Genomic DNA, 17,395 nt, shown 5'->3' on the forward strand with positions numbered 1-17,395 from the left:
GGAACTGGCAAAGGGCAGGTGTCCTGTGTGTCCTGATGGGAGAATGGATGAAGGAATAAGTGTGTAGGTGGTGCTCCTCAGAGCCCTGTGCCCTCCGGGCTCAGGACACCTAGGTTTTAGTCCCAGTTCTGGCACTTCAAGGCCGGGTGAACTTGGGGGAAGTCATTTCACTGCTCTGAAACCATTTCTTAACCTATAACTAACTGCACATACTACTGGGCTGATGTGAGAGCTTGTTTTGACTGTCTGTGGTGTGTATATGTGTGTGTGTGAGTGTGAGTATGTGTGTGTGTGTATGTTTCCTATAATATATTGAAATCTATTTTCCAGTCTTGGCATTGGAGCGATTTTCAAGGAGAGAGCCTTTCTTTCCCTGTTTCCTGTCTGAGCTTTCAGTCCATCTTAGGAGCTCACTGGGGAGGACAGACCACAAGGCGACTGTGCCCTCTGCTGGCCACTGCTGTACCACACCGGCTCACATCCTGGCAGGGTGCACCAGAGGATCCCAGCAGCCAACTGAGGCCAGGGGACACAGGCAGATGGGGGCAAATGCCTTTCGAGTGTGGGAGTGAGCTTGCTAAAGAGCAATGCTGATTATGTCGCTCCTGCCTAAATACCTCCAGCAATTCTCAGCTGCGCTCAGACACACACAGCCTTCGAGGCAAGACCCTGTACCACCTTCACCCTTTGCGTGTAGCCACAGCCTCCTCTTGGTGTCACCAGTCCTCATTCTAACCACAGTGACCTCAAGCAAGCCTGTCCTGATTCCCCCTCCCACCCCACCCAAAGTCCAAGGAGTGACGCCCTAGTGCTCCAGGACCCTACAGCTCTCCCTATTCCCGGAGTTAATGGGGACTTGATTCCAGCTCCCCATATCCCTAATTAGGCCTAATTGGAGTGACACCCTGTGGGGACAGAGCCCCAGAAAGCAGTTTCCAGGCTCTCGGCCTCACATGGAAAGGTGCTGGCTCAGGTAGTAAATGGCCATCAACTGTGACTGGATGGCCATCAGCTGTAACCAGTGAGCCATTGGCGACTAATATAACTGTTGTGGCTACGCTAGCAGTAAATGGTGGCTAGCAAGATGATGGTGGCTGAGCTAGCAAGAGCGGATTGCAGAGAGGAGAATATAGTGATATGACTCCCCTACCTATGGCTCCGTGGGTGTCCTTTTTGGCCTCACCATGTCCTGTGTTCTTGTGTGGGGAGCGGGAGCAGAGACCCTGCAGGACGCCCCGCACGACACACCCACATTGAGGAACGATCCCTGTAGCAATTGAGGACATCTCAGGAACGGGAGTACGGGCGTGGAGAAGCTCTCTGGAGCCCCAAGTCCTATGGGTTTTACCTTCTAAACAACTCTTAGGAGATATGCTCCTTCTCCAGGACACCATGTTTATGCAAATGCCATCACCTTTCACCTGGATTCCTGCAGGGGCCTCCTCACAGGCCTTTCCGATCTTGCACTTTCCAGCCCAGATGCAAACTGCCACAAAAAGATAGTTTTTAAAAAGCAGATGTGACCCTACTTCTCCCTTGCTGAAAATTCCTTAGTTGCGTCCCATGGCATTTAGGAAAAAGGTCAAAATCCTTATTCTGCACCCAAAGAACCTGTAGAAGCAGGTTCCTGCTGCAGCTGTGGCCCCCCTTCTTCCTGGGCATCAAGGCCTGTAGAGATACTCTGCCCTCTGCCTTTGCTGCCTCCTCCACTGGTTAACTCCTACTAACCCATTAGTTTGTACTTCAAACACCCTTCCTCAGGGAAGCCTTCCCGGTCAGGTCTCCATTAGATGGTCTCACATTTGCTTCCATAGCGTGCCTTCCGTTTGCAGTGACACTTTGGCTTATCTGATGCGGTGGCTGTTGCCAGCCTCTCCCTGGCATGGAGGCTGCAAGAGGACAAGGCCGCGGTTATTTTGTTCACTTGGTGCTGTGCATATGAGGGTGCTCAGTCCTGACTTTTACATGAAAAGGTAAGTGAGAATCTTGGGGGAAGAGAACCAACCCGCATAGCCCACAGGAGCTCCAGATATTCTGGGGTTGGCAAAGCCTGATGGGAAGGAGAATGGCTTAGGTGGGGCAAGCCGAGTAGGGGAGAGGGTGGGGTTGATCCTAGTCCCAAAGGACAGGGCTGTGTGGTAGACACTGTGATGGTGGTGGGGAAGCCAGTCTCACAGGCTCCTTGGTTTGCATTCCTTGCTCAAGTCTGTCTGGGGATATCCAGTGGGCATAGCCCAAGTTATGTGCCTACGCTCTGGCTGCCATGGGGAGGAAGAAAATGCATTTTCCTCTGTGGCTTCCATGGTGGGCAGCAGGGCCCTCACCCAATGCTCCAAAACTAGAAAGGAATTTGGGTGTTGGGAAGGCATTAAATGACCAAAGTTCACTGCAGGGAGAGGCGTGAGTAGAAAGGCGTGACTGGGGTCACGCAAGCAGGCAGCTATGTCAGTGGTACTGAGTGCCGAGATATCCCTGAGAGTGGGTGTACCCGCCAGGGTCCCTGAGAAGAGTTTCAGTGAAGGGATTGTTTCCAAAGGCGTGGGCAGGATTGGGGAGAACCACAGGGTCAGTGAGCCTGGTTCCCCAGGTCTAACAGTAGTTGAAGTGTAGAGATCACCCCTAGGCCTGAGGGGGCAAGTGTGGAAGCAGTAATCTGAAACCTAAGAGAGACTTCTATGGAGATGGCCAATTGACAGACGCCGTAATTCTGTTAGGAGTGAAACTGTCAGCCCACCAGGATGCTGCAGAGAAAGAGCTGGAAAATAAGTACCCTGACTACCCTCAGCTCACCATCCCACCAGGATCCTCCCTTCCACGTCCTGTGGATGCTGCCCATTTTGAAACCCGGCCAGAAGCCTGAGGGCATGGAAGTCCATCAGTATGATTCATACAGGGGGCCTTGGAGTATACAGAGCAGGGAGAAGGGGAGAAAGGAGATGGGGAGGGTCACAGGGAAGACCAAACACTCTGGAAATGAATTCTCGATGGAGAACTGCTGAGCGCTTCACGGGGGATGAAATTGGTCTTGGACTTTGAGGGTTGAATAGAATGTCAGGAGACCTTTCAAGATGCAGGGGGTTGCTTGAACAAAGCCGCAGAGTTAGTGGCTAGACTGAGGATGTGTTTGAGAATTGTTGAGCTTGCACTTTCCACCCCAGCTTTTGGACCAGAGCTCATGGTGTGTAGGCAGTTTGAAACCAGCTGTGAAGCATTGAATGCCATGGCCTCAGGCTCTTCTGGGTGCATCTACAACCTTTCCAAGGCCAAGATTAAGAGCACCTAATTGATGTGGCTTCTTCAGCACTCAGAATTTGATTTTTGTGCAGCTTCTGGGAAACACCTTACCAGGTTAGTTATAGCTCTCTTTCTTAGGAGGGGTTGGAGCTAGAGCTCAGAGACTCCCAAGGCTGCAGCCTGCAGAGGGTTAAGCTTCCTGCTAAGGCTTGGTTTTTGCAGGGCACCCGTTTGTTTGGGTTTATGGAGCAAGGCGAGTGTTGCTATGGCTGAGCTGCAGGCAACAAGTCTTATGATCTGGAACAGCAAATTGTATATATAACATGACAGCATTCATTAAAGCATGATGAACTCAGAGGCAAAGGATGTGGCAGGAGCCGTAAATTCCTCTTATCCTCACTTCTGAGCCATCACATTCCATTTGAATGAGGCCCTATCAGCCCAAACAGTGTCATTAAATCAGTTAATTTGCTGAAAATTCCTACGAGAATGAACTGGGAGTTGCTCTGCCCATCCGCCACCAACACCCGTGTTTTAAAAGGTACGGATACTGTGCGGTGTGGTTCTGACTCATGTTCGCTGAGTACAAACAGATATGTTGTGCTGGGCAGTGAGTTCCCCCATCACTGCATATATTCAGGCTGAGACTGGGGGACACTGGGCTCCCTTTCTCTAAGGGGCTTCGAGTAGGAGAGGAGCCATTCATTCCTAACAGACATTCTTCCAGATCTAAGATGTGGGGATTGTAAGGAGCCTGGTGAAGGAAGCAGGTGAACGTCCTCATTCTGTCTGCAACCTGTGCTTTGTCACCATGGTGCACATTTCCTCAGGGAAGTCCCGGCCTGGGGGAGAGCAGAACATTGGGGCCAGACGTCCAGAGTGTCACTCCTAGTTCTATTATTCATTGGGTAAGTAGCCATGAGCAAGTTCCGGTACGTCTATGAACCCCAGTCCATCATATGTAAACTAATAGTAACAGCTGACACTTATTAGCATTTCCTGTATGTCAGCATTTCACGTATGCTAAGGGCCTCAGGTGGATGACATCCTTATTTTTCACAGAAATGCTAAGAAATTAAGAAGTGTGACCGTCCCCATTTTACTGATGAGGAACACAAAGGTGAGGGATGGTGGAGCCAAGACTTGGACTCAGGCAGTTGTGCCTCCGGGGATTTTAGCCCTCGGATGATAACAATTCTCACCTCACCTGTCATAGAGTTATTAGGAGATTACATTAGAATATGAGTATAAAAGCATCTTTTAAAACATAAACTATTAGTCTTGGAAATGTTGAGCAAGGAGTCGAAACTTAAGTTGTAAGCTTTTTCCAACCTTGTTCATCTGTGTCCAAAAAAGTGTTTCCCTCCCTTCCAGCCCTTCATCTCCCTTTCTTTCTTCTCCTCTCACCAGATCACTACCCCTCTTTACCTTTCCTTTCCAGCGTCCCTGCTTTGTTTAAATACATTGGCTTTGGTGGAATTCAGTCTCAACAAAGAAAGGCAAAACAACAGCCAAATTTAAAAGTACTTGTGCTTTTATTAAAAAACAAAAATACGATCAGGTACTGTCCACATGTGTTTTGGAAAGGAAGATCTCTTTAAAAAATCCTTAGTTTTCATCATCATTATTATATTAATAATATTAATTTTATCCTTAAAATCGAAACGGTATTGCTTTTCTGGTTTCCATTGGATGAAATGTAAAAAAAAAGGGGGGGACGGCTTCCAATGACACACATTGAATCATTGGTAACAAAAATAATGATAATTAATTATACAGCTTTGTGTAAAATACAGCTGGTTCTAAAACAAACTACCACTGTATAGCCTCCCCCTCCCCCATTCCCAGAGCCACCCAAGAGAAGGAAAAACCATTGTAAGACTGTCACCGGAAGAGTTTTGCTGATTCAAACAACAAAACAGAAATCTGTTGGAGACCGTTGTCTTTGGTGCGAAGGAAGGGATCGCAGAGCGGGGAAGCCAGTGCTGCTGCCATCAGCCCCGATGATCCAAGGTCAATGTCACCTCCCGCCAAATGCCCAGGTGTGGCTTGATGGTTGGATGGGTCGTATTGATACTTTGGTAACATTAGTTTCTTCCTCTGGGCCCCACTCCTCTCTCACCCAGTTGTCCCTGGAATTTATGCCCGTTTGCGCCTGCCTTCGAGATTTCGGAAGTTGCTGGGTCTCACCTTCATCTCAGCAAACTGAATTGAATATTCGTGGCCCTTCCAGTGGAACCAATTAACACCCTGTAAAAAAGAGAAGACATCCAGATTGGTTTCCATTAGGCAAGGTGTTCATTGGCCATTGCTGTTTAGTTGACAGAACCAAACAAGTTCTGTTCCATCTTGACTATTTGGTAGTTCACAGCTGTCTCCTGTTCTCTGTCTATACATCTGTGCAGTGAAAACTTTCAAAGAGGCTGGATGGCTGTATCAAATTTTTTATTTTATTTTATTATTTTTTTTACTTTAGTCAGAAGCCATGTGATTTTGCATTGAGCTTTGATCTTGAAACAAAATGGTGGCCAATGAAACTTGCCATCATTAGGAATAGGTGCTAAAGGAATTCAGGTCAGGATTGGAGGTTACAGAATTGAGTCTGTCCATGCAAGGGGAGTCTATAACTCCCAGGATTCCCACTGAGTATTTTAAATAGGGGTTGGTATGGATTGGGAGAAAGGCTCTTACTTGAGAGAGAAATGGTCTTGGGCAAGTGAGCAAACCTGTCTGGGCCTCCGCTTCACTCACATTTCTGTTTTCCTTCAGGTCTGACAATGCCAATCTTGAAAGAAGGCTATGCAGATTAAATGAGCTGGTAAAGGAGCTATCCCAGTACTGAGCACATGGTAGGTACTCAGTGAATATTAAGTCCCTAATCTCAAGTAGAGAGAAATATCCTTGGAATTTTGGCCAAAAAGCTTCCTTAAGAAAAGACTATATGTGTGTCTGTGCCTCCTAGTTCTATGTTTGACTCTTCGGGAGTCTACAGATGGTAGAGTCTGCATTTCGAATCCCACAAGGCCCCTGGTCCCACCGGCGGTGGGGGTCAGGTTCAGAGAGTTCTCCTATGAGGCCTCTACCCCACTCATTGACCCCTCTTCTCTATCAGATGGGAGGGGACATATCCGGGAAGAAGTTAATGGCTGGTGAAATGAAGGAAAAAAAATAGACACTTTCTTTGATTCTAATTTTTTAGCATTCACAGATACCGATCGGGTGGTCTCTGAGTCTGATGAGGAGGTGGGATTTGAGGATGGCTGGCTTATTTCATGAGCAAATGTGTTTGTAATTCTCAATGATGGGGAGTCTGAGAACTTGGGCCTTGTGCTGCCTTCCTCTCCCCCGTTCTGTCTGCTGATAGAGGTTCAGAGCCCGAAGCAAGCCCCCCTTGTACTATGCTACAGACAGAACCAGAGAGGGAAAGTGATTTCACAGAAGCCACACAGTGGCCAGAGCAGAGCCAGAGCTAGGACTGGGCTCCCATACCTTCCTCCTTCGTGGTCTTTTATGTCATCTCCTTCTAAAATTGGATGGAAGGATGGAAAAAGAAGTTTCCTTTTGGCATGTAGGTTTGTTTTGTTTTCTTTTTTCCCCCGCAGAAAGACTTTGTATTGCATGGGGTTAGGCGACGAGGCAGTAAAGGTGACACAATTATGCTCAGAGTGGAAGGATAACGGAGGCAATTTAATAAGATGGAAAGAACCCCCTGCCTTCACCCCTGCTTCACCTGGACGGGCTCTACTTTATCTGCTTTCCCTTTGGAGTTCTGACAAAGATTTTGTCTGAGGAAAGCTTTCCCTTTTGGAACCCACTTAACTGGTGGGTCTCCTCAGGATCTTTAAGAGTTAACACATGCTGTTTCTGTGATTTTCACCTGACCTGCAGTGTCACTGAGGTTTCTCCTCGCTTTGCTGGGAAAAATCACGTCCTTACCCTTAGGTTTCTGCCTGCTAGTCTCAGCCAGGATGGAGGGGCTGAACTGCTCTCGCATCACCTGGTCTGGGGCCCTCACGGTCCGCTCACCTGACTGTGGTTATTGTCTCCATATCTCCCCATCAAGTTGACACGGTGACAGTTCTTGTACCAGAAGGCCCCCTTGTAGGACAGAGCACAGTTGGTGATGGCTGAGTCCGTGTCCTTGTCGAAGGTAGAGAAGGACCTGCCATTGTGGTAGGCCATTGAGTCACCTGGGAGAGAGAAAATACGGCTCTGAGAGATCTCAGTTTGGAGTTTCTTGTGGCCTGTGAGGGGTAAAATGAGGGGTGACAACTGAAAGGTCCTGGGGTGAGCCGGCCTTCAACACTGGACCCAGACTTAGGATCATACACCGGACTGGATGGGACATGAGTGTCACCTGAGGACTCATTTCTGATAGAAGCAGCATACTGTGGTAGAAAGAGGGCTGTGGGTAGCTTTGGAGGGTCCAGCTTCAAATCCCATCTCTTTCATTCCCTAGCTGTGACCTTGGCCAAGTCAAGCCTCTTGCTGGACCTCAGTTTTCTCATCTATAAAATGGAACAGGAACATTGGTTCTGCCCCCCTTTGAGTGCTGTTAGACAACAGACAGGAAGGTGTACGCTAAACAGGTAGAGTGTTGTACATAGTTGTGATTATTGTTATTTTTATGATTTTTTTGCATTCCCTTTCCACAAAGGAGCTCAGAGTAAGGTGAGAAATTTGCATGTAAGAATGTGTACTCCCCATAATACAAATATTTAGAGCCATATTTATAGTCAAACCCTTCAGCTGTTAGAGGTCACCGAATAGCCTGTGTATCATATAGTTATTTTTCAAAGCGTGTATGGGACCAATGTTCCCTGATTCTCAGACAAAAAGCCCGTTTATAGATAGTGCTATTTCGGAATCTAGTTTGTAATTTAACACATTGACTTTTAGGCACATTTAAGTGCCCTTTCTCTCTGTGCCCCTCACTCCAAGCCTGGCCAGTGCTATGCATAAAAATGTCAAGCTGCCTACCTAATCTCCCCTGATACCTGGAGCAAGTCATCAGAGGGAATCAGGTGCCTTTTTAACTGATGAAACTGCTAAGAGCGTGAGCATGGCAGGTTGGGATGCTGATGAGCAAGAGGCTGTCCTGAAAGGTTACCTTAGTGAAGGGACACATCACAGCCCGTTCTGTCCTTGGAAATAGGAGACTCACTCATTCCTGACGTTCACTCAGTGTCTTTGTTTGCCACGTAACTATATCCTTCTTGCCTGAAGCCATCTCAACCAAAGAGATCCCTTTGCCAGGTAATAAAATGTAAGAATTCTTTGAGCGATGCAAGAATGAAAACAATTTTCAGCCCTGGGTCTCTCTCTTCATTACCACCAGCCTGAGTCTAAAGAGCGGGGTCTCTCCTTTGACTGAGCCTGGCTTTTGGGGAAGTAGAGACTTTTCTTCCCTTATGGAGGTTTTCTTTCTTGGCTCAGAGAGGTTGGAAATGTACCATGGCATTTCTATCTTCTGTTTTCACACATGAATGCCACCCAAAGTGGGCATGGGTGGCATAGGGTGGTCATACTCTCAGACCTGATCCCCTCTTGTTACCAAGAACACCTATCTGTGGCCAGGCTTGTACCCTGGGCTCACCTTCTACAAGCTGTTTCACCTTGAGCATATCGCCAACTTTTCCTAAGCCTTGGTTTCTTCCTCTATAGAACAGTAATATCTTCCTGGGATGGTTTTTCTGAGAGTCACTTAGGGGTAATACCTGGGAAATATCTGCAAGAGAGGGTGCTACCATGTAGGCCAGGATGCGTGTGGTTTCCTTATTTGTTTCTCTAACATGGAGCCGGAAATTCAGATAAAGTCAAAGACATCTTCAAGACCTGAACTAGGTTATGTACCAGACAAGGAATGGAAGGGCTGCTGGAGGGGCAATGAGCTTCTGGCCGTGGGGGTATGCGGGCTGAGGCTGGGTGACTGCGTGGCAGGGATGTGTTAGAAGAGATTCAAGCAGTCAGGTGATGGAGTCGACCGTTTGCTACTCAAAGTGCAGTGCACAGACCAGCAACACCACCAACAGTAGCATCAGCAGGGAGCTTGGAAGAAATGCTGCATCCTGGTTGTCAGCACCTGCCCATCCCAGGATCCCCCGGGGGTCATATGTATGCACTAAATTGAGAAACATTGCATTGGAGGAATATTAAGGCCCCCGAAAGACTTTTTCTATCGGTCTAAAACTGGTATCTAAATATGGATAAGAAGACATATTTTTTAAGTGACGGCAGCTACAAAGTGGTCCTGATTGTCCTGATTCCCACCCTCGTCTGTGTTTCGGTGACCAAAGTATCTACCCGACTCTGCTCAATTGTAGTGCTCCGGGATTAGCACGCAGTAGGGATGCAAATCATTGTTGACCTAACAAATGGATGAATGGAGGCATTAGCTGAAAACACAAGAAGGGAGTGTGGTTTTGTAGGCCCTAAGTGTGCAGTCTCCTACCTGCCGTCCCGCTGTACCCCTCCACCTTCAGCTTATAGCGAGTCTTGGCGTCTCCCACGCTGAACCTGTCGTAGACGGCGTATGCCGTCTTCCCATGGTCCCGCAGATCCACGCGGAGCTCGTACTGCCCTTGGGATGTGATTTTGTTCAGGTTGTCCAGCCCTGTGGATGACAGGCAACGATTAATGCAGAAGCACAAGAGTCTGCGGCCATGATTTCTACCCCACCCTGCAGGAGCGTGGCCAGTATGCTCTAAGGAGGGCCGTGTCACACAGACCCAGGCTTGCAGCTTGGTCTGCTCCTTGCTGGTGCAATATCAGGACAGATAGATTATGCTTCTGAGCTGCAGGTAAAATCCAATCGACAGGTTTGCCCTGCCAAGCTCCTGTGTGCTGTGACGATCAAAGGAGATAAGGTGGGGGAAGCACCTTGTAAACTCTAAAGCTCCTTACAAGTAAAACAGATGATAACGGGATAGACCTTCCCCAGCCCAGGCACTGGTTGCGTAGAACAGTGACCTGGGCAGGTAGGTTGTCAAAAAGTGTGAATTGTGTGGATGGATGGGTGATGGCATTGTAGGATTGGCTTGAGAGATTTCAAAATGCATCTCAATGGCTTATAGTATTGGCTAGATTCCTCTGAGGCTCTGATTTCCCCTGCGTAAGATGGGAATTCTGTACCTTGCAGGGGTGCTTTGAGGTTTTGGCTCTTTGAAGAACCCATCTCAGCACAGGAGCCCAGGACAGACGCAGTTAGAGATCAGTGAGGACGATTCTATAAACGGTTCAGTGAGTGACTTACGGGTAGGCTTAATCTTCAGGCCTGGCTGTTGGCTCTCTCCCTTCATCTGAATTTTATTTTTAATGACCCAGAGAATTTAAAGTCTTTTTCATTGAAAATTTGATATTCTGCATCTACTACTGGGGCTATGGTTTCCTTGTAATCCATTTCTCTCCCATAGGTTGCTGTGGGTTAGGACAAATGACAAGGAGGGCAGACCTGGGCATTTGGGACACAAACATGCAGGGCTGCATTACCAAGCCAGAATTCCTCTCTGCGGTCCCCAAACCCAGCAGCATAGGCTTTCCAGTTTCGATAGAAATCCTCACGTCCATTTTTGCGTCTCAGGAACACCTATAAACATAACCAATGAATCTGGGTGCACTTAAGCTATTGCGAGAAAGAGAAGGCATCTTTTTGAGAGGAAGAACACTAGACTGTGGGAAAAGCACCAGTCCCCAGCTGTGTCCGTCACTAACTGCCATTAACTCTGGGCAGGTCACCTCCCTTCTCTGAGCCTTGGTGTTCTCACCTGAAGAATAGGGACTGAAAATACCACCCAGCTCTGGGTCACAATGATGTGTCAGTGTAGGTTCGCCACTTGCTACACATGCACCACAGTGGTGCAGGATGTTGACAGTGGGGCAGGGGGCTGGGCATGTGCCATGGGGGCATGTGGGCCCTCACTGGACTTTATGCTCAATTTAGTCGTGAACCTAAAACTGCTCTACAAAATAAACTTTAGTAATTAGAAAAAATACTACCCAACTCATACGGTCATGAGGTTGAAATAATTCATATAAAACACTTATCACAGGGCCTAGTAGATAGCACATGCTAATTAATATGCATAATGGGTTCCATGACCACTGTCATGTCTACGCATCACAGAACTGAGAATCAGATGAGATAAATTACAAAAAAATTATTTTCTCTTGGCTTTATATCCCCAGCTTCTTTCCCATTCTTTTGTTTCAGAGAGAATACCTGAATTCTCCGCGTGACAGACACTATCTTGCAAAACCTCATGCGCCTTGGGGTCAGAGGGCACGGGGAGCACTCCACCCATCCCCTCCCCACTGTGCCCTTGGCGCGCATCCGCCATGCCTGCGAGCTCTGCGATCCTTTCGGCGATACTCACGATCCAGCCACCCCCGTCTGAGGTCATGTCACAGAACACTTCCAGTGCCTGGGCCTTATCACCGTTCAGATAAATGGTGTAGAGGCCAGAGGTCGTGTCTCCATTCAACATGGCTTGGGAGCAGTCCCTGGGGAACGGGTACAGGAGTCCAACTGCAGGATAAAAAGGAAGAATGACTGTCAGAGCAGAGGACTGGGATAGGAGCTTGGGAATTACAGCTCACTGTTTGCTGGCCAGATGACTCACCTTCTCGGAGGCCCTGTTCTCTCACATGCAAGATGGGGACAAAACCTATTTTGTGGGGGTGCACTGAGGCTTAGAGGTATTGGATATAAAGGACCCAGCCATCTCAGTCCCTTATATTCATGGAAGTCACCAATGATGTCAGTGGGGGGAGACCGAAGCCGCTGTGAGGGGCAGGTGCCAGGTTGGCCTTGACCTACCTGGAGCAGCCACGCAGCCCCTGATGAACTCCCAGGTAATGGCCAGGGTGGCTGGGGCTCTAGCGCCCAGTGGGTGCCTTACTGTAGATCAGGGTACTCTATTAGGCTGGAAGCTTCTCAGTGTATTCAGAGGACTCTGAAGCCAAAGACAAGGGGTCTAGTCCTGACCTTGCTGCTTCCTTTTCTTGGGACACTGGAGAAGGCATTTAACTGCCTGCCCTGGGATCTTAGAGGGAGAAAACAAGAACGCCTGGGGAATTTCCAAATGCAATAATGCAAACAATTAAAACATTGATAGAAATGGACAATCTTGGGGCTGGGCTTAGCCCCAAGGTGGGACCAAGAACTGACAGCCACAGCAGTTCTGTTTTCTGATCTGACCTCCTCACATATTTTATCTTCACCTGAGGCTGCATCATTGGCTGTTCTCTTCTTTATTTCCTGGCCCTAGTCTGAGAGCATCTCTAGGGCACACTCATTGTTTTCTGCATCCAGCACCTGGTGGTAAGTTCTGGCAGAGTTATGTTTGCCCCTGCAGCTCCCTGGGCAGGTGTCTGCAGGTTGACTACAGTGCAGTGCGAAGGGCAGGGGGCAGCTCTGGGGTTAATCTGTGTGTCCCAGGTTCAGCTTCTCCAAGGCTGACTCCCTTCCTCAGGAATGAATGCTTCCCCTTCATCAACAATGGAACACCTTGCATGTTTGCCATCTGCAGGAGACACCCAGTGGTAGGGTGTGGGGATGGTTCCCTGGTCCTGGAACACCTGCGCCCAAATCTGCTCTAAGTCAGGGTGTAGCCCTGAGCAGGTCATCGAGTCTCTGGGTGTGTCCATTTCTCCACCAAAACACTGGGCTTGATAATCTCAGCCTGCCGTACTTGGTCGGAGGACGGCTTGTGATTTTGAATGTGGACAGGCTTTGTAAACGCTGACATGCTAAAAAGGAGAAAGACAGGGACCCTGAGCTTATAATGAGCTCTGACCACACAATGGGTGAGGAGTTCAAATACAATACAGGAAACCTCACAAGGTGCTTGTGATGAAGGGATGACTATCAATCCCATTGTATAGATGAAGAAACTGAGGCTTGTAGAATAGCAATGACTTTCCTGAGTCACACAGAGCAAGTGGTGGAGATGGGGACTGAATCCAGATCTTCTCACTACTGACCCTCGTTGCCTTTCACCACGAGCCCTGTTATCTCCTACACCCACATTCCTCAGACTTTCAGGTAGTGGCAGGGAATTGATTCTTTTCAGAGATTTGATGGAAAAATTTAATGTCGAAGTCTGAGGAGAAGTGGAGGGTTGGTTCAGCTCACAAAGTTTGCTCTAAAGCTCGGCTGCTCCCTGAGCTCCTTACTTGTGGTGAAGATGGTCTGGACCAGCTTGCTCCTCAGGGGCCCGTTCAATGCCTGGATCTTGGCCGTGTAGTGAGTGGATGGGCTCAGCTCTGTCAGGATGTAGGAGGTGGTGTCTGGACCTACAATAACTTCCTAAGGGCAGAAGAAACAATAGAATAGCTTTTGGTCACATAACTCCTCAGAATACAGATGATGCATCCATCCATTCATTCACCCATCCATTCATTTATTCATTCAACAAGAATCCACTGAGTCCCACTCTGTGCCAGGCTCGCTGCTGGAATGTCAGAGATTGGGAGAATGCAGCATGAGCAAAGGTCCTGAGGCCACAAGGGGCTGATGAGGCAATGATGTACCTCAACCATACTTGGTTTTCGGTGGTAGAAGAGGTGGGCAAGGACCAGATTACAAAGGGCCTTAAATGCCAAGCTATGGAATTTAAAGTTTATTACTATAAGGAATGGAGATTCCTGAAAGGTTTTTTGAGCAAGTGAATGACATGAACTCAATTTAATCTGGAAGCAAGATGAATTACACAAAGCGCAAAAGGTTTCGATTTTGACACAGTTGTATCAGTGGTCCCTAAGTATGGCTCTTTTTTCACAGGCCCCTGGGAAGCTTTAAAATAATGTAATGCCTAGGCTCCATCCCAGACTGACTGAATCATAAAAGTCGGAAGGGGGGCCTGGCCAGGTGCATGTTTAAGAAGCTCCCCAGTTGATTCTGATGTACAGTCAGTTTGGGGATCTCTTGAGTCAGATGATTATAATGCTCAGTGGGCCTGGCATAATGAAGGCTTGAGCTGACCCAGCATGTCTCTTTTCTAGAACAGAGCTATCCAGGACAGGCAGATGTGTGCAGCTGACCCCTTCTAGCTATGCTTATAGTTTGTGATATGTCACTGCACTGCCGTCCAGAGGCGGTGATCAGTTTCAGTGTGTAGGAAATCCTCTTTCTTTTCCAATCCCCTTTCCAGCTTCCAATGCCTGTGAAATCACCTTCTAGCAAGTGACCTTGGTGGCTAGGATTGGAATCCAACCTACATTCCTAGCTAACAAAACACAATAGTGCTCTCTACAACCTGCAAACACAGCCAGCAGGATTTAGGCAGTAATGAGTCAGTGTGGGGGCCCCTGGAAGGTTCTCTCCCATCCTCCCACCTGGGCAGGTGAAGTTGTCTTGATTTTTCCAGTGGGACCACTTGAGTTTCAGAGGAGCTGTGAGACTTGCTCCCAGTCCATAATTTGTTGCTGGCAGAGGATGGTCCTGCATCCTGTCTCCCAACATCCTGTCCATGACTCCTTCCTCCTACACCATGCTCATTTTCTTGAGTGACACACTTAACGCTGGGGATTGGACATGCAGCAAAGTAAACCAGGTGAGTGCTCATTTGATACCACTGACCCAGTGCCCTTTGTGTGGCCCACAGGTCTGGTCCTCGGGGAAGGATCAGGTACAAAGCGGGGCTCCTTGAATTACCAGGGGATTCCATTACCTATCCGCTCTCTGGGCTGCTGGGCAAAGCTGTTTTCTAAGCAATCGGAATACATTGAAATGAGACTCATGGCTTCAGGTAAACACTAAATCCTGGAATGCCTGACCAGGAAGGAAGCTTCGAGTTTGGTGAGACCAATGCACTCATACGTGTGAACACTGACACCCAGAGAAGGCACGGGACTTGCCTCTGTTCACAGTGAGTTTGTTCGTTGTTATAGCAACTCCAGGAAGGGCTGTGATAATAACTAGAGATGTGTGTCCACTTCTCGTTAAACCTGGCACATGGCCCATGCCAGTTCATCTCTACTTGCTTCTGATGCCCACTAACCAAGAGCAAAGGGACACAGGGTAGGAACCCACAGATACCAGGGAAATGGCAGAGGAGAAAGGAATACACATGTGATGTCAACAGAATCTTCATAGATGGAAAGTGTGTGGTGGAGTGACCACTCAAGGGACAGAACGGAGAAAGCTGGGAGCTAACTACCTAAGTGGGCAGAGCCGGTCAGAGGCTGGCTGATGAATGCCCCAGAACCAGCAAGTTCAGGAATGGAATGTACACGAAAGCAAAGATGCCTTCAAAGGTCAGTGTGGGGGCAAGGCTGAATAAAAGTTTGTTTAAAATCTTTGTATAAGAAACAGATCCCCAGCTCTCCCCATCCCTTCCCAGTTCTTCCTAGTGCAGACGGAAGGATGAAGTTTGCTCTTTAGAAAGGCTGAACCAGAGAAGACTCTGGATTCAAACCCATCAGGCCCAGCTGTAGGGGAGGCCAGGGTGCTATCCTGCAAACAGAAGGAGTGAAGGTTTGTACCCAGTGGGAGCCCAGGCTCCTTCTGCAGGTAGGCTCCTAGTAGCCCGGTTTGAAGGAGTTGGGGGATCTTCCGGGGAGACTGATTAGCTCAAGAGAAAAGGTTAACAGTATTGATATTTGGGAGTCTCCCATAAAAATTGCTGGGTGCCTGTCCAGTCACTCTACAGCGAGCCCCATGGTTGACAAGCCCTGTCCATGAGACTGGAACTCCCAATCAGCTGTTTCATTCTTGGCTGCAGCACAAAAGGACCAACAGACATTGAGCAGAAGTCTCCAACATGAAAGATGGAGACCTAACCCAAACCAAACCATCAGCAGTGAAAAAAATAAATAACTTAGAAGAAACACTATGCAGGCGGTAGAATAAAATAACAATAACATACGTTCTCACAAAAAGAAGATGGTGCATGAAACACAAACAATATGCTAGAAACAGAGGACTGTGCAAAGAGTAAGTAAAAGATCTTTGAAATATAAAGTATGATGACTGAAATCAAAAATTCAATAACAAATTTAGAAAATCTCGTCCACTTGTGTGAAGATCTAAAATTACATCGAATTACGAAGTAAAAAGTTCATGGGTAGAGAATATAAATAGTATTAGCAATTTCTATAAACAATATTAACAGTTGATATAACAAGAATGTGGTAATATATACTTGAACATATGATGGAATGATGCCATCTTGGAGATAATATATATGGCAAGAATGCAGAGGAAACCTTCGGATTTTTGCTCAATAAAACATTAAAGGACCAAGAAAATAGCTCCTAGAATGTCCTCAGACCTTGTGAACAGTGCTCCTTGACCTCGGCTGGCTATCAAAACTCGAGTCTGGTTAAAACAAGAGAGGCTGGAGCATCTGATTCAGGTCTGGCCTGGCGTCAAGTCCCTGTTACTTTTTCTTTTTCAGCTTCCCAGTTCCACTGGGGTAGAGAAACACACCCAGATCATTCTTCCCTACTTTGAGCATCCTGTAAAAGTGTCAAATAGCAGAGGGGAGTGGAAAAGATACCTTGACTGTACCATCCACGGATTCATACACCAACAGGTAACCAGTGACAGATGCCTGGGGGGGTCGCCAGTTGAGGAGGGCAGTTTCCGACTGAACCTCACTAGCAGTCAAGTCTCTAGGAGAATCGAGGTCTAGAGAAGATAAGACATTTCACATCAAACCAGTCAGCAAGTGTAAGGCATATTCTCTGTGGTCCATCTTATCCTAAAGGCCATGTTTCCCTGAGCCACAAATGGGCTTGACTGGCCTTGGTTGGATTTGGAGAGAAAGACACAACTGTGAACATAATTACATCGCGATGCCCCTTCTTCCTAAACAAAGCGACAGATGGGTGCTGATCTCGGCGCTCACCCTTAGAGGGAGGACGCTTCCTCCATTTCCCTGCTTGCTGCAGTTTGGAGAAAGGTCTCCTCGTATCAGAACCCAGTGAACGGCCAGGAAAATTGGCCTGAGAAAGCTTCCTCTTAAAAATATTTCCCCGCCTAGTACATGGATCATTAAATACTGGGTTTAGGGCCAGTGGGGACTGGTTTTCCACTTAAAAAGCCCTCCTCTTAAAATTGTTTTCTAGTCTGTGGGGAGAACAAGGGCATTTCAGTTCAAAAGGAAATGGTGTGTTTCTTAAGGTCCTGATTGAGTGCGTACTGGTGAATTCAGCTGAG

General features: G+C 47.7%; 1 protein-coding gene and 2 long non-coding RNA genes across 6 annotated transcripts in view; 2 read left to right on the forward strand and 1 right to left on the reverse strand.

The window, feature by feature from the left end:
- Positions 1-1,379: 1,379 nt before the first annotated feature.
- LOC141571360 (uncharacterized) lies at positions 1,380-4,133 on the forward strand. Its single transcript, XR_012496118.1, has 3 exons — positions 1,380-1,973; positions 3,159-3,348; positions 4,065-4,133. It is a non-coding gene; the product is annotated as an uncharacterized LOC141571360 (long non-coding RNA).
- Positions 4,134-4,750: 617 nt separating this feature from the next.
- TNC (tenascin C) overlaps positions 4,751-17,395 on the reverse strand; it is an 86,818-nt gene continuing 74,173 nt past the window's right edge. For all 4 annotated transcript variants that reach the window (XM_019731183.2, XM_019731184.2, XM_074330922.1 and 1 more), the window contains 7 exons: positions 16,734-16,864; positions 13,408-13,540; positions 11,607-11,758; positions 10,723-10,819; positions 9,686-9,847; positions 7,261-7,424; positions 4,751-5,484 (listed from right to left, as the gene is read on the reverse strand). In XM_019731183.2, coding sequence (XP_019586742.2) covers positions 5,374-5,484; positions 7,261-7,424; positions 9,686-9,847; positions 10,723-10,819; positions 11,607-11,758; positions 13,408-13,540; positions 16,734-16,864 — 950 coding nt within the window. In that variant the 3' untranslated portion in view covers positions 4,751-5,373. The remainder of the gene's footprint in view (positions 5,485-7,260; positions 7,425-9,685; positions 9,848-10,722; positions 10,820-11,606; positions 11,759-13,407; positions 13,541-16,733; positions 16,865-17,395) is intronic.
- On the forward strand, positions 6,001-11,610 carry LOC141571178 (uncharacterized). Its single transcript, XR_012495911.1, has 3 exons — positions 6,001-6,083; positions 7,694-7,823; positions 11,444-11,610. It is a non-coding gene; the product is annotated as an uncharacterized LOC141571178 (long non-coding RNA).

The sequence above is a fragment of the Rhinolophus sinicus genome, linkage group LG04 (assembly GCF_036562045.2).
Source record: "Rhinolophus sinicus isolate RSC01 linkage group LG04, ASM3656204v1, whole genome shotgun sequence".
Taxonomy (NCBI): Eukaryota; Metazoa; Chordata; class Mammalia; order Chiroptera; family Rhinolophidae; genus Rhinolophus; species Rhinolophus sinicus.